This window comes from Zootoca vivipara, chromosome 8, assembly GCF_963506605.1.
Source record: "Zootoca vivipara chromosome 8, rZooViv1.1, whole genome shotgun sequence".
NCBI classification, from domain to species: domain Eukaryota; kingdom Metazoa; phylum Chordata; class Lepidosauria; order Squamata; family Lacertidae; genus Zootoca; species Zootoca vivipara.
In genome coordinates, this window is record NC_083283.1 from 23,041,973 (window position 1) to 23,065,414 (window position 23,442).

Here is a 23,442-nt window from a genome sequence, read left to right on the forward strand (position 1 = left end):
AACTGCGATCGACAGGTTGATCCCTGGGTGATATTGGTCGATCGCGGTCAACTGCTTGCTCATTTCCGTACCTGCCCCCTTGCTGTGTCGTTCATTTGTGCAGGATTGCAAAAATGGAAGCTGGAGTTATTGCTCCCTGGTCTTTTTTTGGTGAGTGTTATTCGGTGTTCCCGTTATCGAATTACGACTGCAAATTCGTCGCCCCCCAAAAGGTAAATAACTTCGACATGCCCCCTTAAAAAAAGCTCACAACTTTGACCTGCTTCCCCCCCCCATGGGTAGATCACTGCCATCCCTCCCCCCCCCCCCGGAGTAGTTCTCAGTCTCTTGGGAGTTGGGCGTCCCTGCCATATACTCATGAAACTACAAAGGCACGAGGTGAGAGAAATTGCAAGGCAAACCAAATGGAGAAAAAGCAATGGTTTGTTTGATCTTCTGTAGGACAAGTTGTAGTTAACTCATGGTTTGATACCCATGAACTATATGAAAACTGGAGATAAAAACAAGCTAAGATACAGGGGAAACTCATATGCTCATATGTTGTCAAGTTTTAGGTTGTTATTGTTATACATTTTGCTGCATTGTGCACAGCTATTGCTCAGCCTTAAGTTATTCTTATTTTAAATAAGCTTTATGTCTTTTGTTTTTGTTTTCCTATCTGGATAGCTGAAAAACCTGAGTTTGGAAGAGCTGCAGATGAGGTTGAAAGCTTTGGATCCAATGATGGAACGAGAAATTGAAGAACTTCGTCAAAGATACACAGCCAAGAGGCAGCCGATTCTGGATGCTATGGATGCAAAAAAACGAAGGCAACAGAACTTCTGATCTTCCTACATTGCAAGAGAATGCAGCAAAGCGAAGTGGACACTGGTGAAAACTGTACATAACTACAAGTCTTGAAAACTTGCGACTTTGAGCTTCACAACAACTTAAGCTGAAGTCCTTAAAGAAGGCACATTGTATGTTTGGCAGCCTGAGTGAAAACCTTGTCCTATTTTTATGTTTTAATACAATAGAAATTCCACATTCCACTTCCTGATATTTTATTTGGCTATGTTGCAGTAGTGATGTGTGTTGTACAATAAGGAGTAGTGTCTAGTTCCAGGTAAGACCTAAAACTATCTCCTAATTGCACAATAATGCAGGGCCTTAAGTTGCAATATATTTTCCTTCATTTAAAAGCATATTTATTGAATACGCTTAGGTGATCTTATTTATTTTTACGCTTGATGCTTCTTAGCTATAAAGAGTGATTGCAGATACTAATAGTGGAAGCCGTGATAAAGTAAGTAAAATGTAAGTGTGTGGCCACACTCTAAACAAAAGTTACAACTATATATTAAGATCTGGCTCAGGTTTCGAGTGTTAGCTCTACTTGGCGTGTAAGTGCACACTTGGGATTCATAGTTTTGTTTTTGTGTCTTCTTTTTTTGAGCTTGAAGTTCATGCGTTTTAAGCACTGTGGTGATTTTTTTGGGGGGGGGGCTAGTGAAAACACTTGCAATGCTAGAGAAAATGGTCACGTAGGGACATAGGGCACAACCCACTAAAAGGTTTTCCTGTGCAATTTTTTTTTTGGGATATGAATGGGGGTTATGCACTCTTAAACAACTTCCATTCATCGCTCAAAGATTTGAATAGGAAATGTCCCCAGCAGGTTTCCCCCTAAGTTTGCCACTTTTGCTTTTTGTTAAAAAGGATCTTACAAAATAAGGGACAAGTGCCTATGTTTTTTTTCCCTCTCCCCCCTCCCCCCTGCATTATGCAGGAGAAATTTAGGTCACTCATTCTTGTTTCACATTTTTGCCTGCCATTGCTTTTCATTTATACACTCTTTATTTTAATATCCTGCTTGGTTCCACAGTTTAAAAAAATAATACTGTTACACTACATGGGCCATTTTTAACTCTTGCTTATTTTTTTCAATACCCTCCCCCATTTTTTCCTCCTTGTATTGGAAATATTTTTATTATTAACATATGCTAAGAAACACTAATTGAAAAGCCAAAGAAAATTATTCTGGTCCATAGCTACAAGCATGCACAGGCTGCTTCCCCCCCTTAGTATTTCTCCTTTTTGGCAGCTTTTCACGACAAATGCCAAAGCCATTAAAAAACAAAAACAAAAAACTGCTGAGTTTAAAATGCATTTTGCATTTTGCTGTTCAAGCAAAGGAAATAGCTGTGGGAAAACTCCCAGGCAAATATGTGTCTTACAGCACAATCCTATCCATGTCTACTCAGAAGTAAGTCCCATTGAGTTCAATGGGTCTTATTCCCATGTAAGTTGTCGTAGGGTTGTGGCCTTAATTACCTTGCTGCATCGTGAGCAATAAATGGGAATCCTAATTTAATAATCCCCCTAAGGAGACAGAGCATATCAGTACTTTTAAAATATCCTAACTGCATATTTGCAGTTGTATTTTCTTATAGGAAATACATTTTCTGTAGGGAAGTACCGCTGCGAGAAAAAGACAATATCCTAAGAGACAGGTAGCCTTGCATAACAGTGTGCGTGTGACAATAAAAAGCACAGCAAAATCCCCGTTAACTGTTAGGCAATCTGGCTTTTGCTACCAGCACAGGTACAGCAGCCCTGTTGTCTGGGGTTTTCTTGGAACAGTTGCAACCTCAATGGGTTTTGCTTCATGTAAGGAGAGCCCTGATGGATTGGACCAAAGGTCCACCTAGCCCAACATCCTGCTTTATCTCAGTGGCCAACCAGATGCCCATTAGACACCCACAAGCAGGACGCGAGGTCAGCTGCAACTGGCTCCTCCTCCTCTGATCCTGGAGACAGCACCTATCCTTCCATCAGTTTGTCAAAGCTCCTTTTAAAGCCATCTAAGGTGGTAGCATCACCGCATCTCGTAGCTGGGGAATTCCATAGTTTAACCATGGGCTGTGTGAAGAAGCGCTTCTCGTGTAACCCACATGTGTGAGGTCCCATGGCAGCTAGAGTTTCGCAGGAGCTTCCCTTAGCCAGCCAGGAAACCAGGCCGTTTCCCTCCTCATAAGCTGCTATTACTTTTTTCAGTCCTCGATTTGTGCTTATATATGGTAGGGGAGAAGTATCCTATTGCAATCAGTATAGTAAGCTCCTTCTGTACGACTGTGCAATCCATTTCATAAGTCATTGTACAATTACTTTCACATTGACCACAGGTTTATTTCATCTTGACTTTCCCCCCGACTAACAATAGATGCAGCTGTGGTGTTTCTATACCTCCCGGAACATTTGCTATAATTGACAATGACTTGTACACGGTGCTGGTAAAGATTTTAATAGTGACCACTATGTAGATATTATTCTGCAAATATTTCTGGGCTTTACAGCAGGTACTCCATTTGTACTGTGCATTGCAGACAGGCAAACCATACAGCACACATTCCGAAAAGCCTTTAAACAGTCAAAAGAAATGATCAGCAGAGAGAGAGAAAGACCATATCTTTAAGTTTCAGCTGAGTATGATCTTAGCACATGCTCTGTGTACCTGTCCTTAAAATAACATAATTTATATTTTCCTGAAATGCTCTTGCAAACCCTGAATTGCTTTTGTGAAAGAGGCGGGGAAAGTTGTGGTTGCAAACCTTGATTGGAATAGATACCTTGATTGGAATTGTGTGCTCCCGGTATGCCACTATTTTTCATCACATCAGAGTTGTTGTGATGTACTGTGAAAGTACACATTGGTATCTGAAGAAGTGTGCATGCACACGAAAGCTCATACCAAAATAAAAACTTAGTTGGTCTTTAAGGTGCTACTGAAGGAATTTTTTTATTTTACTGTGAAAGTATAGTTGGTCATTTAGTTGTAAATCAGAGTTCTAAAACCTTTTGTTAAATAAAATACACATTTGTTGTTAATTATAGGTAATTATGGCGTGGCTTATGGAACCATTCTGTTTATATGCTTTATAATAATCTACAGTACAGAAGAATCATGCACACTGCCTCAATGGCAGTATGATCATCCTCCACTATAGCAGCTAGCATGTGTTTGCAACATCCTGTATGAGATGAACAGTGCAGAGCTGCACAGATATATTTACAGTAAGAATAATTCCTTGACGCAGCTCCTAGCCAGGGCATGGCCGCACAAAAGCTAGGAGGCTGTGGGCATTGGGAATGGAATGTATGGGTCCAATTGTGCTTCTGCCCTGAGAAAGGCTTTTCCGTACTGAAATAGCAGCACTATTTATTGCTTCTGCTTTAGTTCAGTGAGAACCCCCGCCACTAACAGCAAGGAGTCAGTTGTCCTCCACTGGGTTTACTAAAAAGGTGAGTGCCTCTGTTACTCCGCTTCATTATAACAAGGGGTGTCAAGAGAGACCCCCATCAGTTTTTCAGAGCAGCACCAAAGTCTTAAGTTTCTAATGAATTTATAAGTCACTCCCTTTTCAATTAAGCAAAGTGAATTACTAAAAAGATCAGTGTGGGCACCATCCTTTTCTTCCACTGGTGTGCCTTATGCATAATTGACTTTGACCAATCAGACATTCTCTGACTTCCTCGCTTGATGTTGCTTTGATTACTGTTGCACATTGTAACCTGGAAATACAGTATTAAAGAACCAGTGAACAGGTCAGTACACATGCAAAGAATCTGGAAAAATCTATGTTCACATACTGGCCCATTTTGAATGTACAAAGATTGGCATAATAAACAAACATACTCCTGCCTTATATTGCCCCTTTATTCCTCGCTTTTCAGCATTCCTTGATTAATCCAGGAAGTTAACCATAGTTTCTTGCTCTGTCCAGTTTGAGAACATACGATTTCCAGGCTTGGAACAAGCCAGTATGTTAAATAAACTACATACTCTGGTTTCAGATCATGACTTGTTCCAAACCAGTTAACTATAGATTCTCAGTTTGGAAATAATGGGACTAAGTTTCATGGAAGACTTCTCAGGTTAATCATGGTGTACCAAAGAAGGAATGGGAGATGTGAAGATGGAATATGCAAGCATAGGGCTTGAGTATATATCACAGTTTATGAAGCGAGGATATATATGTCCACACTCAACCACTCAGTTTCACAATAGCCTTTTCCTCCAAAAAGATGGAACTGAATTAAATCTCTCAGTTTTATTTTATTTTGTTAAACTACAGTTAATACACCTTTAAATCAGACTGCAAAGTGGCACACGAAACATGCCATTGGAATTCTATATGTACAGAAATGATTATAGCAATTTTGAAAAGTTGTTTATTGGATCAAACAACAAGCTATGTGCTACAAATTAGAATTTATATGCAATTGGCCTTTTATTAGTTCATATTTATTAATGTTTACTGAATCATATACTATTAATGTCCTTAACTTTTATTTCCACTGAAGACATACATATTTGGTAAAGTATTTATTTTACTAAAACTTGCAATAAATCTAGTAGAGTTGATTATTATTAACCTTAGTGAAATTTTAACCCAGCTTGGTTTATGGTTTGTTTCCTGTCTTGTATATAAAAGTTTTAAAGTACAATTGCCCCAAACTCTGGAAAAAACAATTGTTTGTTATCAAACATTTTGAATAAAAGTTATTTTCCATCTATGCCTCAATTTGTCATACTATTCATTCTACCTTTGCTAGGCTGCATTTCTAAACTCACTTATGTCCTACTGAACTTGAAGGGGGTTTACTTTTAAGTAACTATGTTTAGGATTGTGGCTACAGTCTTCAGCAGTCTTCCACTGTGTGTGTGTGTGTGTGTGTGTGTGTGTGTGTGTGTGTGTGTGTGTGTGTCTTAGAATTAACACGCAGGCTTGCCTATATTGTCTCGGTTTTCTTTATTTGCTTGACTGTTGAGTCTTGAATTAAAGTTTTCTCTAATAGACATCAATGGAAGGCCTGTTTAGCTGCTATTCTGAAAATCAGATTAAGAACTCTCTTCCAGATTAATCGGAGTAGGGCTTATTTTTTAGTAGCCTAGTGACTGTACTGCCTGACCCCAGAAATTGCTCTTATGGTGTCCATTTATCCCAGGGGTCAGCAGCCTTTTTCAGCCATGGGCCGGTCCACCGTCCCTCAGACCATGCAGTGGGCCGGACTATATTTTGAAGGAAAACAATGAATGAATTCCTATGCCCCACAAATAACCCAGAGATGCATTTTAAATAAAAGGACAGATTCTACTCATATAAAAACACGCTGATTCCCGGACCGTCTGCGGGCTGGATTTAGAAGGCGATTGGGCCGCATCCGGCCCATGGGCCTGAGGTTGCCTGCTCCTGATTTATCCCATACCAAGTACCGGACAGATCAGCCTGGAGGTAGATGTCCACCTGAGGCTTCCAGAAATTCTCCTTTGGCCATTTAGTAGGCTGTGATACTTCTTGGACACACTTCACAACATTTTTGAAGAATTTCTTTGCCTTCTAATGTTTCTCACAAGCGATGTGGTTGTGTAGGAAAGATACATGAACCGAAAGACCCCTTCACACAATAAAATGTTGCAAGAGGGAAATTACACAGTGAATGGGCACAATAAGCATGTTCAAGGGAAAGAGGTAGAGCGCATCTCCCCATGCAAAAATTTGCTGGTTCAGTCACCATAATCTCCAGGCAGGGCTGAGTTTCTTGCCAGAATCCTTGAAAAACTGCTACCAGCCAGTATAGCCAGGAGTAGCTTATGCAGTAATCTCTAGATGTTGTTGAACTCCCAAGTCCCATCTGCTGCAGCCAATGATCAGGAATAATGGTGGTGGTCATCGTCATCTTCTTTGGTGATTACTCGTAGCTGAGTAAGATTGTCTTTCATGAAAACGGTCTTATAAGTGGGTCCATAAGTGACTGTGGAGGCCAATTCTGGATCCACACGTCCTTCCACAGTGGGGACATAGGTTTCCAGGCAGGAGTTGATCATGATGAGGATTTGCCAAGCGTGCCTTCCTCTTAGCACATTTCTCCCTTTCGTCCTGAGTTTGATCGTCTTCAAAGTCCATGACACCTATGGTAAAGGCTGATCTCCAATTGGAACACTCACGGGCCAGTGTTTCCCAATTGTCGATGTTTAAACTACATTTTTAAAGATTTGCCTTGAGAGAGTCTTTAGACCTCTTTTGTTGCCCACCAGCATTATGCAATCCATTTTTAAGTTTGGAATAGCGTAGTTGCTCTGGACGATGATCATCAGGCATCTGAACAACATGACCAGTCCAATGAAGTTGATGTTGAAGAATCATTGCTTTGACACTGATCTTTGCTTCTTCCAGTACACTGGCATCAGTTTGCCTGTCTTCCCAAGTGATACGTAAAAAATTTCAGAGACGCCATTGATGGAATCTTTCAAAGAGTTGGAGATGGTGTTTATAAGTGGCCCATGTTTCACAAGCATACAGTAAGGTTGGTAAATACAATAGCTTTGCAAACAAGTGTTTTGTTTTCCCTGTGAATGTCCTGGTCTGCAAACACTCTGTGCTTCAATTGGGAGAAAGCTGCACTCGCAGAGCTCAGGCGATGCTGGATTTCGGCATCAATGTTGGCCCTTGTGGAAAGATTGTATAGGAGTTGTATACCAACAACAGCTGGAGAGTGGCATGTTGGCTACTGTTGATTTACACAATAGTCAACTAGATGGATCCATTGGTCTGACTCAGCATATGGCAGCTGCGTATGTCCCCATTTGTTGTTCAACATTGGCAAGTCATTTAGAAGAACAAGAAACTACTGCATTTCCAGACATATATCTTGCCTGCCAACTAACTACATTGTACAACAATGCAGTTTTATTCTTACACATACTAGTTTCAATAACATGATTATTTATTAAGCTGATGAAAACAGATCCCAGAATAAGACTGACTTGATTAACAATGGAAAACATAATTATAGGCTGCTAACACAATATGGCATGATGGATTATCTTACAAAATGTGTTGTAGCCATTTAAAACTTCTTCCACAGTAATTTATCTAACCACTCGTCAGGGAAATGTCTGCTGAACAGAGGAATCCAGCCTAGTGTTGTGAACAAAACCGCCCCACCCTGTTATAATTTTCAGTCACAAGGACCTTGAATAGTTTGCATGAAGTCTTAAAAACAGCACTGGACATAAGCACTTTCTTTTGAAAAATGCTTAAAATGATGTACTCATTGTTTTGTGTATTCTGTAATAAAACCTTGTTTATCTGACGTTGTCAGACACATTGGACAAGTCAGAAAGATGGACAGTCACTGGGTAGTTGATTTTGGTTCTGAATTCATAACACAACTCTGGAAGTGCAGGCAAGGGGATGTCCCAGCCTAAGAACATAGGAATGGCTCTGGTGGATCAGATCAAACATCTATTCCAACATTTATTCCAACATCTGCCACAGCCAATGAAATGTTCCTGGGAAGCTCATATCTATGTGTTACCCTTTTCTTCAGTAGAACGCAAGGTAGTATACTGTGCCTTCAGATCAGACCCTACAGACAGTGCCCAGTAGAACCATCCCTTGTAATTTGTACATAGCAGTTGGAAAATTAGAAATACTGTATTTACTTTCTCTCTGGCTAGGAATGTTCTGCTACCATGGTTAATTCCCTTAAATAGATCTATGCAAAAAGTGAGACTATAATGGTCAGAAAAATAACACATTTCCTCTATTCTTAGTTTGCCCACCTTACAAAAGGGAGATGCTAGGTAATACAAAACCAAAACATGATTTGGAAAGCATACTGGTGAGAAAGTCAATTCCAATCAGCTTTGATATAACTTGAGGAGGAGGGAAATTGATAGTGGAGTTCAGGTGTGATCATGAGTTCTATCACACAGCAATGGGTGACATCAAAAGGAAATCCTCTAGCCCCACTCCTTTGGGGCAGGCAGGGAGCTGCAGGTGGGTGGGTGGGAGCAGAGAGTAAGGATGAGTGGAGACCACCTTATGCTCTGTTGGATCTCACTCAATTACTATTAAAGCTTATGAATTTGGGTTACTGCCTTGTTTTTCAAGTATTGTTTGAGAATAATTCCCTTAGGTGTAACTGCACGGGGAATTTGTGTGGCCACCTCATGAGAAGAGAAGAATCCTTGGAAAAGACTCTGATGTTGGGAAAGATTGAGGGCACTAGGAGAAGGGGACGACAGAGGACGAGATGGTTGGACAGTGTTCTCGAAGCTACGAACATGAGTTTGACCAAACTACGGGAGGCAGTGCAAGACAGGAGTGCCTGGCGTGCTATGGTCCATGGGGTCACGAAGAGTCGGACACGACTAAACGACTAAACAAAAAAACACACACCCAACAACAACTATTGAAGCTCATTAGAAGGTATAACAAATTTTCTATCCTGAATTTGAAGCAAAATCAAGTCAGAAGCACCTATTCCAAAAACCTGTTCTGCAAAGTGAAAGAAACTGAGCTTACATTGTCTGATCAAGTTTTTATGACGATTTTAGTGGTAAAATTACATTGCAACATGTAGAAGCAGGTGGATGTTTTACAGTTTATTTGGTGTGCCTGTTCCCTTCAGATAACTATTATACCTTTTTGCACATGACTACCTGTATTAAAAATGCAATCTACCACCGAGAATACTGTGACATTTTAACAGTATACATGTTGGAAGTTTGAGAGCCTACATTTTTCCTTCAGTGATAATTTGTGTTACCTTTTTTCTTCTTTTCCTAGTACAAAACAGAATTGCCAGTGCTTATTTGTATACCAGTTAACGGCTAAACATAAAAGCAGGCAAATGGTAATTTGGAACATCTTTTTTTTTTAAAAAAAAATTGAAGTAAAACAGGGAACAAAATGTTCCTTTTCTGAAGTGCTCTCAAAAATCTGGCCCATTTTCACTTTAGTCAACAATAGGTTGGGGGGTGGGGAGTCTGTGGCCTTCCAAACATTCTTGCCCTACAATTCGATCATCCCTGAAATAGTGTCTTTTTCTTTTTACATATATAAATGTTGTTGTTAAATTATGACATCATATTACAACATTGTACAAACATACAATAAAAGACCCCACACTGATGCAGAAGATGAAGTTTCGGCAATACGCCAAAAATGACACCCAAGTAAGGTAGTTAGTTCCTATCCCAGGCAACCATTTGTAGAGCAGGTAATATACAGTTTATGCTAAACAAAATGTTTTATAATGGGGAGTCCTCCATTTTTAGCCACGAACGTATTAAAGCTGTTCTAATCTAGTTCAAGTCTTTATGCTTCAAACCTTCTGCTAATTTTATTTTATTAGTCCATTTTCCCCACAAGTGCTATTTGCCGTCCTTTATTACACCAATTTGTCAAAGAAGCACCCTCCCAATATCTCATTAGTACAAGCCTGGCCGCTAGTGAAAGAGGGGGTTTGAACTGGAAGTTAGTGTTATCTCCCATAAAAAGGTTGAGCAGAGCCATATCTGCACATGTAAAAGGGTTTTGTCTGGTACTTATTTTCATTTCAACAAATATTTCCCCTCAAAATGGAGCCATTCCCCACATGTCCACCACATACATTGACTTCTGGAATAGATTCCGTTCAACTTCCAAGGTACGACTGTACACTATTGTTGCACTGTATCTACAGCCTGCTGTTTGTTATTTTAAACACTCAAGGGGTATAAAATGATACAGCTAAAGGGTACCATTCTTTTGTATGGCTTTTTGTAGATTCCTAGCACATACTTGCAGTGCTTCTTGGATTTCCTTAAACCAGGCATCCCCAAACTGCGGCCCTCCAGATGTTTTGGCCTACAACTCCCATGATCCCTAGCTAACAGGACCAGTGGTCAGGGATGATGGGAATTGTAGTCCAAAACATCTGGAGGGCTGATTTTGGGGGTGCCTGCCTTAAACTGTTTCCCATTTCCTAGCTCAGCAAGGAATGCTGGGCTGAGCATTTCTACAACAGTATGAAGAGATGGGAAGGAGCCACTGTGCACCATATACTTCTCAGGATACGTTTATAAAGTTGAAACAACTTAATGTCATTTGGTGGTAATTTTTTCAGATACCTGCCTTTATGCTAGTGTGAAGGGTAACAGGAGGGGTAAAGTATGGTCCATTGCATTGCCCAACTTTCTCATGCAATGCTTGCTAAGCTGTTTAGCAAATAAAAATCAATAGTCAAAATTAATTAGTAAACAATTAAAATTGAATATCTTGCTTTGACTATAAGCTTTCATTTGTCCTTGGGCATGAGAAATGTCTGCCCTGTTGGTAGAAAATCCTTCTGAACAGGAGAAAAGTTTTAAGTGTGATGATTGTGGTTGTGCACATATGATACAAATTGTTGATTGAATGTAACCATAGGCTGTTTTCGTAGTGGTCCCTTCTATTAGTCAAGGATATTGAAGACTTGATTGCTCTACTTTAAGGGAAAGCTGATGGCATCCAGGTTTGTTTATCTTCCATAATGCAATATTCCTTAAGTTACTGGTAGCTACTCAATTGTTCTGTGCAAGGATTTGCTGAACCTAAACCTTGTTCAACTGGTAAATGAAATGATCAGCTCTGTTTATATACCCAAAGCTGTCAGGTGTTCCATGGTCAAATGTGGAGGGGAAATAATCAGGAATGTTAACAGGAATGTGTATATGAGTGTTTGTGTAATAGATATAGAGGGTATTATTCCTCTTTAAAACTGCACAATTTATAACTGAACTATTTAGGGGTTTGAGGGGTTTGAGTATACATGTAGGTTAGTTGATATATATCTCATCCAGGTCACAAGGACTTTATTACAAGTTGTTGCCCAGCAGAATGCTTCTGTTTGTAAATATATTCAGGAAACATTTTTTTTTAAAAAAAATATCCAGATGAAATTGAAAGCCAGACAACATGGAGCTCCAAAGAGGCACCTCAATGTGGTGCAAAAGTTTGTGCTGAGTGGCTGTTTCACCCATACTCCTGTGTGAGCTTCCTGGCTGAAATAGAATTTGATTCCATATGACCATGGTCAATGCCCAACAGCTTCCAGAACACCACAGCTTCCCCATCCTTATAGTAGAAACTACAGTGGAACCTCAGTTTTCGAGCATCTCGAAAGCCGAACGTTTCGGAACCTGAACGCTGAAAATCCAGAAGTAATTGCTTCCGTTTTTGAACGCGCCTCGGAAGTCGAACGGCTTCCGAGGCTTGTTTCTCAATTTTCTCAATGGAAATTGCCGACAGCCCTTTGCGCCTCGGTTGTTGAACGTTTTGGAAGTCGAACAGTCTTCCAGAATGGATTACCTTCGACAACCGAGGTTCCACTGTAGTTCAATTAACAGAGCAGATCCTTTGGTGCCTGCCTAGCAGTAAGTCCTATGGAGTTTCATGGGGTTTACTCCTAGGCTAGTGGATGTAGGACTGCACCCTAAATATACAATCTCCTCTCATATGCCACCTTCAACCTTGCACTAAGTGAAGACTTTGTGGTTTCAACATCAACCCAACACCTCCCCCATTTTGCTTAACATGAAGTTCACAGAGAACTCAAAAGCTGGCTCACTATTTTTGTGATATTTTGGTTGGTCTTGCCTGTCTGTGGATTATGAAAAGTTTCTTCTGGACCAACACAGAATCCAGTGTTTAAAACAAAACAATAGAATGCTTAGGGGAGACTCTTAGATAGAAAAGAAGCCAGCCATTAGTTCTATATAATTCTTTATGTGCTGTCTCTGTTCTTAATACAGTACCTTATTATTCTCTGATGGAAAATACTTGTTCTCTCTTTAGGATACATTTAGTTTAAGATACTTCTAAAAAGCCTGGAGGGGATGTCATTACATCCCTGCCTCCTTGCACACAGCTGGAAAGTGGAAACACTGGGCCAAATTCGCCCCAGGTTAAAGTCAGGCAAGCTAACCAAAGGAAGAGCTGTGGTGTGAGAGCTTTCCAAGGAACAGAAATGGTGACAGCGAGATGAATGCTATCCAAGTGCCGTTAGACAAAGTTAGGAAACTTAAAACAACAACAACCACAAAGCCTGTTGTGAATGAAAGTAAATAACCGATACAGTAAAGGACAGTGAGTTTGAGAAGCACGTCACTAGGAACAGTTGCACAGCTGGGCCTGGGGGGCAGAGGACTTGTTGTGCAAGAGCCGAAAGGTCATGTCATATTGATTTAGCACCTCTGAGTGTTATTGCTGCTTTGCCGAGTCCCCAATCTACCAAAGAGAAAATGAGAACTCTGTGCCTTCTGTTTACTAGCAAGGGGGGGGGGGGTGGAACAGAAGGGACTGCTTTTCATTAATACTCAGCTTAATAAAATACAACCCCCCTCTAGAAAGACAATTTTGTTAAGATTCTGCTGGAGAGCTTTGCTGTTGTCAGTAAATGAGTCTAGCATTCTGTTCTCACATTGGTCATTGGTTGACCAAATGCCTATGGAAAGTCCACAAGCTGATTGGCGTAGCTGCCCCCCTCCCAATCAAGTAAATAAATGGAAATGCCAGCTTAACTAACTGGCCAACTGCACCACAGACAAATTGGTTCTGCCCCCCCCCCCCAATCCTGGCTACACCCATGTATAAAACTTGCCCCCCCCCAGTGTTGGTTCCCCCCGTCCACATCCTGGCAAATTAGCATGTTCATTGAACATTAGTATATGTTAGTATACTAGTATGTTCAGGACCCACCCTATTCCCGTTAATGTAATCTTTTTTAACTGTTTTAATACTGAATTTTAAATTGTTTTAACCTGTCCTGGGATGTGCAAGTGAGGGGTGGGTGGTGATAATTATATTTATTTTGGTATCTATCACAATTTTGGGTTGCTACATGTTACTTTCAGTAGCATTGTGTTTCACCATGAATTCGTCTCCTCTGAACCATTATCCAACTACTTCACTATCTAGACAATAGCAGATTCTTTGGATAGGAAACTGTGAATTCGTCTCCTCTGAACCATTATCCAACTACTTCACTCTCTAGACAATAGCAGATTCTTTGGATAGGAAAGTATGCTTACTGTCTGCCCCTTGTGGCTATCTCTGGGCTGGGTAAGACTTTTTTTTTAATTTTTTTTAAATTTTTATTATAGAAAACTTTATTATATACAGTCAATACAATAAAATGAGTAATGCATCTCTAATAGTTACATTGTTCTTATTCCGTTCTCACCCGATTATATCCCCTCAAATCCCTCCCCCCCCCTAACCCACCCGTTGACTTCACAACCGTTTCTAAACTCATCCCACTATTCCTTTTGGTTGTTCTGCATACCTTACTTTACGGTTTTATGATGTTACATAATTTCTTTTAAATTTTCTTTATATCCTTGTTTGCTAGCTTTATTTATTAAAGAGCCCTTTAAATATCCAAAAAAAATTGTGGAATTTCTAACTTTTTTTGCAAATAATTTAGAAATGGTTTCCAATTACTTTTTGATTCTTTGTTTTTTTTACTACTGATTTCATCGTATTTTATCGCCAAATTATAATAGTTAAGAAGTTTTCCTTGCCATTCTTCTTTGCTGGGGGCGCTTGTGGTTTTCCAGTTTTTTGCAATTAGTGTTCTCGCAGCGGCTACCGCATAACTGACACAGCATCTATCACTGGGCTTGATATCATTGGGCATCATCCCCAAAAGGAATAGTTTCGGGCATTTCTTAAATGAGTACTTCAACATTTTCTTTAATTCCCTATAAATCGAATCCCAATACACCCTGATTATCTTACAATTCCACCACATATGTATGTTAGTTCCTACTTCTTGGTTGCATTTCCAACAGATGTTGCTTGACCCCGGGTAGAATCTGGCCATTTTAATTGGTGTAATATACCATCTGCTTTGCATTTTTAATATATTTTCTCTCAAATCGTAATTTGGTGTGAAATAAAGATCTCTTTTCCAAAGACTTTCCCAGTCCTTCATTGTTATTGGTTGTCCTATGTCTTGGCTCCATTTTATCATATAATCTTTGGTCATTTCCTCCTCTGTTTTCCATTTTAAAATGATTTGATATAAATTTGATATAAATTTATCTTTATTCACCAATAATATTTCTTCTAATTTGGATGGTTCTTTATTAAATCCTATTTTTTTGTCAATTTGTAGCCTTTGATTTATTTGAAAATATTCTAGCCAAGTGTTTAATAATCCCTTTATTTCCGAATATTCTTTTAACTGCCAATTCCCGTCTTTTTGAATTAATAGCTCTTTGTATGTCGGCCAGTTTGATTCCATGTTCCTTCTCCTCACCGCGACTACCTCTAATGGTGAAATCCACCAGGGTGTATTGGGCTCGAAATATCTTCTATATTTCTGCCATGTTAAGTATAGCGATTTTCGAATGATGTTATACATGAAAGTATTCCTTTTAACTATTTTTTCCTTTAACATATAATGATGCCAGCCGAATCCCAGCCCTTGTCCCTCCAGGTCTAATAGGTCAGTATCTTTAAGTTGAATCCATTCTTTAATCCACCATATCGCTGCCGCGTCATGGTAACTTTCTAAATCTGGTAAACCATACCCCCCTCTCTGTCTAGAATCTATCATAATTTTATATCTTACTCTAGGTTTCTTTCCGTTCCAAACAAATTTAGCGATGTCCTTTTTCCAGTCTTTGAATATTTTTTTCTGATCCCCTAATATAGGTAAATTTTGAAACAAATAATTCATCTTTGAGGTCACAAACATTTTAATTACTGATATTCTCCCCAATATAGACAACTTCAACTTATTCCATACCTCTAGCTTTTGTTTGATTGTTTTCCAAATCTCCTTATAATTTTCTTGTATTAAATCGATTCCTTTTACAGTTGTTTGAATGCCCAGGTATTTTATTTTTTTTACTATTTTTAATCCAGTTTTTTCTTGAAGTTCTATTTTTTCTTTCCCCTCCAAATTTTTCACTAAGAGTTTTGATTTTTCAAGATTTATTTTAAAGCCGGCTAGATCTCCAAATTCTCTTATATTTTCCATTGCTGCGGGGATGCCCTCGACAGGGTCTTCAGTAATTACTATTACATCGTCGGCAAACGCTTTTACTTTAAATTTTTTCCTTCCAATTACAATTCCTTTAATTTTCTCTTCTTCTCTTATATTTTTTAATAGAATTTCTAAAGTAATTATAAAAAGAATTGGAGATAGGGGGCATCCCTGTCTGGTGCCCCTCATAATATTAAATTTATCTGTTAATTTGCCATTTATAGATATTCTGGCTTCTTGCATTTTATATATTGCTTTGATTGCATTATCCATTTTCTTTCCTAAATTTAAACTATCTAATATTTTTGTCATAAAAAGCCATGAGACCCTGTCGAAGGCTTTTTCCGCATCAATGGAAAGAAGGGCTGCTTTTTTATCTCTTCTGTCCTCTAAACATTCCAGGATATTTACCACTGTTCTGATATTATCTTTGGCATATCTTCCCTTTATGAACCCTACCTGATCTTTATGAATAATTTCTTCAAGAATATTATTTAATCTTTTCGCTATTATTTTAGTAAAAATTTTATAATCACTATTTAGGAGTGAAATTGGTCTGTAGTTGCCTGGGATGTCCAAATCTGCTTGTGGCTTCGGTATTAATGTTATCTGGGCTTCTTTCCATGATTGAGGTATGCTACCTCTCTGGAGAATCAAATTCATTAAATCTTTTAACGGATTTAATAATGCTTCTTGTAGCTCCTTATAAAATTCTATTGGGAGCCCATCCGGGCCTGGGGTTTTCCCTTTTTTCATATCTTTAATTACATTTGTTATTTCCGAGATTGTTATTTCATTGTTTAATTGACTTAATTTTTCTTTTGAGATCTTTGGTAATTTATATTTCTTTAAAAAATCGTCAATTTGTTGGGGGGAGTTTTCTTCTTTTTGATATAAAATTTCATAATATTTCATAATATTTTTGAAAGATTTTTAAAATTTCTTCGGTTTTATATATATAATTTCCTTCTGATTTAATTCTATTTATTATTTTTTCATTTTTTCTTTTTTTTATTTGCCAAATTAATAATTTGCCAGGTTTATTGGCCCATTCAAAATTTTTATATTTCCAATATTGCAATTATTCTGCGACTGTGGAGCCCACGGTCCACCATAACTGATTATAGAGAACACATTTCTATTTTATTTTATTTTATATATACATATGTGTTTTCAATAAAGGTACAACATTAATAAAAAAATACAGCAATTACAAAAAACCGAAGGATAAAAAGAATAAAAAAGGGGGAAAAGAAAAAGGAGAAAGGAGAAAGAAGAAGAAAGAAAAATAAAGAAACTCACAATCAAGATCCAAAATATATCCAAAACGTTTTTGATACATCGAGTAAATGAAAAATAATCATTACCCCCACCCCTCCCTATCCCTCCCCCATCCCTACCCGTCCACCATTCCCTCCCTCACCTAGTTCATCCATATTTCCGTGTCATTCCCGTTACTCAATAGTCTTTGCAATTTGAATGTCACTCACGTTAATAAAATCATCATTTAATCAAATCGTTTTGTTATTATTTATTATTAAGATTTTTATTCTTTTCTTTCTCTGTAGCATTGTTAATTAAGGAGTGGGATAAGGAGGTGGGCCTAATAACTACCTCTTATATTTGATTTTGTTTCATTCCTCGAACTTCCTGTCCTTCCCCGATGCATTTATTCGTCTTAACTTTGAACGTACGTAAAACAGTACACTTGTCTATATCGAATATCAAATGCGTTCTTATTTCTTAGTGCACCAATATTTTACTATCAAAATTTCTACCATCCCGCCACTCTTAAATTTCAATCCGATATTAATACAGGTAATATTCCTTTACAGTATTTTTCCATGTATATCTTGTATTTTTTCCCACTTTGCAGCAAAGTTTTGTTTTGATTTGCCTCGTATATTATTAGTTAGAATGGCCATCTCCGCCAGTTCTTGTAGCTTGCCCTGCCAATCCCAAATTGTAGGGATCTCTGTTTCTTTCCAACTTTTGGCGACCAGAATCCTGGCCGCCGCAGTTGCGTATAGAAATAATTCCTTTGTTGGGTTTGGTATGTCTTTCCCTATTATGCTTAATAATAGCGTCTCCGGTCTTTTTTGGAATGTTATTCCTAGCATTTTCTTTATTTCTTCGTATATTAGTCCCCAGAATCTTTTTATTTTCTTTTTTTTTTAAATCATCTTTATTCATTTTATAGATAAAATACAAAATACAAAAAGCAAAAAGAAAAATGCCAGGCACAAAAAAAACCCAGAAAGCGAACAAGCAACAACAAAAAACAAAACAAAACAAAAAAATAATATTCATAATCTATGTCTTAGATCCTCATCAATTCATTTGGACTCCCCCGATTCTCCCCTCATTGGTTTCTTGTTTCAATTCTTTACAAAACAGTTTTCGCAACATATCAATTCATTTATTAGAATTTCCTTTCTAATTATCCTCTTTAGATTTTAATAACTAATAACTCAATTTTAATATACATACATTTCTAATTAATAATTCCCCAACTTAAATTTTTGTCAGAAATGAAATTCCCCTTAAAAAAAGAAAAAAAAATTATTCTCCCCCCCCCCTTCCCCTGGACCCAGATTACCCAGAAGTTTCAGCAAATTCCATAATTCATGCCAGCGTCGGACTCTCCCATACAATCCAGCCTATAAACACAATATTATGACTTTTATCCCACCCCTACCCTTTCCGCAAGCTTCCATTCATATTTTTAAAAACCCACTTGTTTCCCCCCGCCTCTTATTACTTCCCCACACCCTTCTTCCATTCTTTTTTCCCAGTGATTTCCCTGCCCACCCTCTCTCACTGGGTGTGCAGAAAAGCCCTCTGGTTCACCATTGAGGAGTTCTTTTATCAAGTCCTGGATTTGCCCCACATCTCTCACTTGTGGAGCATTTTGCCCTCCCCCTTTCTCCTCTTCTTTGTATTTTTGAGATTTTTCAAAATCGTCCTTATTGTCTTGCGCTTGTAATTCTTCCTCTAGATCCTCGGAGCTGGACTCTTTTCTTTCCTCCTCATTGTTTTTATTGTCGTTTAAGTCCTCTAGTCTTTTATTTATTTGTCTCAATTGCGTATTGTTCTTGTCCAACCTATCTTTAATATTCACGAGTACCGAGTAAATCTGTTGGTAATAACAGTCTTGTGTTGGTGTTGAGACTGCCATTGTCCTTGCCTCTCAGACTCCGTGGGAAAGCCGAAGATAGGAAGACCGGATGTGGCAGGAGTCAAATTCCATAATGCAAGCCATTTTAAGTCCAGTTCTGGCTAAGTCGTTGATTCATGTAAATAACATAGTCCAATCATAATTTCTGCAAAAATTATATATCCATTCGCTGATCGCTCCAGGATCCGAGATCCAGTCTCCTGGAGGGTTTTTGAAGTCCAATTTCTGACAAATTAAATGTTTCCTCTCAATTCTCCTGTTAGGGATCAGGTTACTGCGTCGTTACAAACCAAAGCAGGAGACCGACTTCCGAATTTTAAAGTCTCCCACCACGTCCAATTAATCAGCAATATCAATCAGAATTTTCACTCACGTGGAGATCTTGTCCAAATCGTGCAATTTTTTGGAAGGAATCCACCGCTAACTGGGTGAAGGCTCAGGGCTTCGCTTGCAGGAGGTGATGACAGTGCCCAAAATGGCTCCCGCGTCTTCCACCCCGCTAAACTCTCGGGGGCTCTGCCGAGCTCCCCGGGCAGCGGAGGAGTCGCGTTATGGAGCGACGCTGGGCAAAAAAGCCCCTGGGAAGCTCAACCCAGGGTCTAACGGGGATCCGCGTGCCCCCGCAGAATTCCCCCCCTCCGCAACAGCCAGAAGCCGCGGAGCTCGCAGCTTCTGCGCCCTCTTTCCAGCGCGGTGAACCGGAAGTCCCAGAATCTTTTTATTTTCTCACATGTCCACCACATGTGGTACAGGTTGCCCCTACTCCCCCCCCACCTCCAGCACAAACTTGATAAGTTCTTATAAATCTTGGAGAGTCTGGAGGGAGTAAGGTACCATCGGTGTTGCATCTTTAACATGTTTTCTCTGATGGCATAACTCGCGGTAAAATTTATTTCAACTTTCCACAGATGTTCCCATTCTTCCATCAGTATGGGTCAACCAATATCATAGGCCCATCTTATCATATTAACTTTGGTTGCTTCGTCCATTACTCCGAATTCTAACAGAAGCCTGTACATTTTTGATATTGTTTTTATCTTGTTGTTAATCAATTCGCTTTCCAGTCTTGATGGTTTTTTTTTTCAAATCCTATTTCCTTATCTTTTTTGTACAGATCGTATGTTTGGTGGTATTCTAACCAAGTTGTAAAGTGGGTTTTCACTTCCTCATATTTTTTAATTTTCGTTTGGCCCTCAATTTCTGTCAGTAGAGTATTATATGTTGCCCAGCCTCTTTTCATGTTTTTCTTTTTTACTGCAAGCGCTTCTAAAGGAGACGTCCATTTTGGTATCTTAGGTTCTAGGAACCTCTTATTTTTCGCATACTTTGAATAACGAGTGTCTCCCTCCCTGCGCAAGGAGAACACATTTCTAGTGTTTGCTCCATTGCAGCAGCTTCCTGCAAGTATGAAGGAGTTTGTTGCTTTTATTCAGTGCCAGGCCCAGGTCCCTTAAATAAGGAAATAAACCAAACTTGCATGTATACAAAGACACAAAGCTCCATGAAGCTCAGGGGTGGGCAGATGTTGGTCCTTGAGGTGCTGCCCTTCATCCAAGGCATTTTACAATAGAAACAGAAATAATAATAATAATTTATTTCTACCCCGCCCATCTGGCTGGCTGGGAAAGAACACACAACATAGTAACACACACAAAACAATGTTGTTGGACTCAATTTCCCATGAGCTCCTACCTGCTTGGCCAATAGGGAGGGATGGGAGCAGCTGTAGTGCAGCAACATCTGGGAGGCCACAATTTGTCCACCTCTGCTATAACTCAGACTTGCCTCCCAACCAATCTGCTAGCAAACTAGCTCCAAAGGCCAGTTTTAAGGCATGTAACATCTCTCTCAGTGATCATCTAGGTAGGATCAGCCATCAAAAGGAGCGATGGAAATGAGAGGCATTCTATTGGCTGTGTTGAGAGACCAGCTCTCCTCTCCCTGAACTATTACCATTTCCGCTGGCTGATATAAGAACCTTGTAACTTTAAGAACTGTTGCCTGAGGTTGCTTGTTTCTCTTCTTCTTCCTCTTTTCCTTTTGTGTTATGTCTTTTAGATTGTAGGCCTGCAAGGGCTGTCTTGTTAGTTACTGATCTTCTGTAAGTGACTCTGAGAGCCTTTTCCACTGAAGAATGAGGTAAGAATGCATTGAGTAAGTTGCTTTGGGTTGCATTTTGTAGTGAAACTGCAAATAATAAGTGCAATAATAAATAAAGAATCATGAGTCACAACTGATTTAACTCCTGCTTTTTCCAGAGGAAAGCACCCATTTAGTACCTGGCACTCTGGGTTAAACCACAGAGCCTAGGGCTTGCTGATCAGAAGATTGGCAGTTCGAATCCCCGTGACAGGGCGAGCTCCCGTTGCTTGGTCCCAGCTCCTGCCAACCTAGCAGTTCGAAAGCACGTCAAAGTGCAAGTAGATAAATAGGTACCGCTCCAGCGGGAAGGTAAACGGCGTTTCCGTGCGCTGCTCTGGTTTGCCAGAAGCAGCTTAGTCATGCTGGCCACATGACCTGGAAGCTGTATGCTGGCTCCCTCAGCCAATAATGCGAGATGAGTGCCGAAACCCCAGAGTCGTCCGCGACTGGACCTAATGGTCAGGGGTCCCTTTACCTTTACAGACTCATGTAATTGGATTCAGGAGACATTGTATGGGGGTTAATCTGTGATCAATTTCTTGATATTTGAAACTACCAGGACTTCCAGGAAGTGCATTAAGGTAGTATAGAATTGAATTTGCAAATCGCTTTATCAATTAATCAGTGAAAACGCATTGTTAAGCCATTACAAAAAAAAATCCTTAAGTCTGCTGAAAGGTACAATTAGCAGCTAATATAATTAATGTTGACTCTCACTAAACCTGAGCAAGTATTCATTACTTCAGTGCAAACTCTAAAATAATTCCTAGGCTGTCAAAAGGGATGTATGATATGTCCCCCCCCCCCAGTGGCACGTTGACTTTATATTAGAAACCTCAGTTCCACAACAAATTGTAATCCTTTTAGCAAAGTAAGTTGCTCAGCTGGAAATGCCTTAATCTGAATACACTTAAATGCTAAAGATCCCGTTTCTATACAGATACAGCCATAGTCACATGTGCTCAGTGTTATCCACTGAGGCCAGATATGTGTCCTTTAAATGGCACACAGAGAGAGTGAGCAAGCAAGCACACACCAATGAGCAGATCAGCGATTGCCGCCCCCAGCAATGTCCAACGAGCACGAGAAGGATTCCTATTTATACATAGGATAGTTTGACCCTGTCAACGGTTGGTGCATGGAAATGATGCCTCACACTGGACTGGCTAAAATGGTAGAAATGGGAATCCTCCTTTGCCTTTCTTTTCTCCCCCTCTGTCAACTTACAGATCCTCTGGGTTGCATCTGATGCTAGACCCAGCTTGCTCTAGCGGATAGATTGTTGGACTAAAACCTGGGGACTACTGTTCCCATGATTATTTGGGGGAAGCCATGACTGTTAAGATCGGGACACGGGTGGCGCTGTGGTCTAAACCACCGAGCCTAGGGCTTGCCGATCAGAAGGTCGGTGCTTTAAATCCCTGCGACAGGGTGAGCTCCTGATGTTCAGTCCCAGCTCCTGCCCACCTAGCAGTTTGAAATCATGTCAAGTGCAAGTAGATAAATAGGTGGGAAGGTAAATAGGTGGGAAGGTAAATGGCATTTCCATGCACTGCTCTGGTTTACCAGAAGCGGCTTAGTCATGCTGGCCACATGACCAGGAAGCTGTCTGCGGACAACGCCGGCTCCCTCAGCCTATAGAGTGAGATGAGCGTGCAACCCCAGGGTCATCCAGAACTGGACCTAACGGTCAGGGGTCCCTTTACCTTTACCTTTATGACTGTTAAGGTGGTATAAATGTTCTTTAAATATATGGGATGGATGTAACCCAGGTATCTAGCCCCCCCCCCCCGGTTATTTTTATGCTTCATCAGTCACTACTTGTAAACGAATGGGATCGTTTACTTGGCCAAGTCTTCACTTTGGTCTTCTCAGAAAACAATGTAAGCCATAGACTGGCCTGTGGTTTATTTTCTTCTGTCATTCTCCAGGTTTGGGGAATTTTGCATTCTGTGTGTCCAGTTTGCTACAGTTTTGATAAATGTGTGCTTGGCTCGTTCTTTTAAAATAGTTTCCATATTTCAATCCAACAGTTTCACTGGCAAAATAAAGCCTTAATGAGTCATCATTTTCTAAACTCATGGTGTGAGAAGTTTCACTGTAGCATTGTTATTCTATTGAACTGGGGACAGTGACTTCATGCCAAACTGCAACATGTTTTATTTGTTAAGCCCGTATTAATCAAAGCACTTGAATGCATTTAAAAGCATTAATGAAAATTTCTTCCAAGCAATGCAATAAAAACAGTGTCTCTGTTGAGCCATTCATTTCTCGTA

At 39.6% G+C, this 23,442-nt stretch overlaps 1 protein-coding gene across 1 annotated transcript in view; it reads left to right on the forward strand.

The window, feature by feature from the left end:
* Window positions 1–3,684, forward strand: part of STK3 (serine/threonine kinase 3) — a 115,578-nt gene extending 111,894 nt beyond the window's left edge. The window contains exon 11 of the mRNA XM_035126143.2: window positions 667–3,684. Within this exon, the coding sequence (XP_034982034.1) occupies window positions 667–825 (159 nt within the window). The 3' untranslated portion in view covers window positions 826–3,684. The remainder of the gene's footprint in view (window positions 1–666) is intronic.
* The last annotated feature ends 19,758 nt before the right edge of the window (window positions 3,685–23,442 follow it).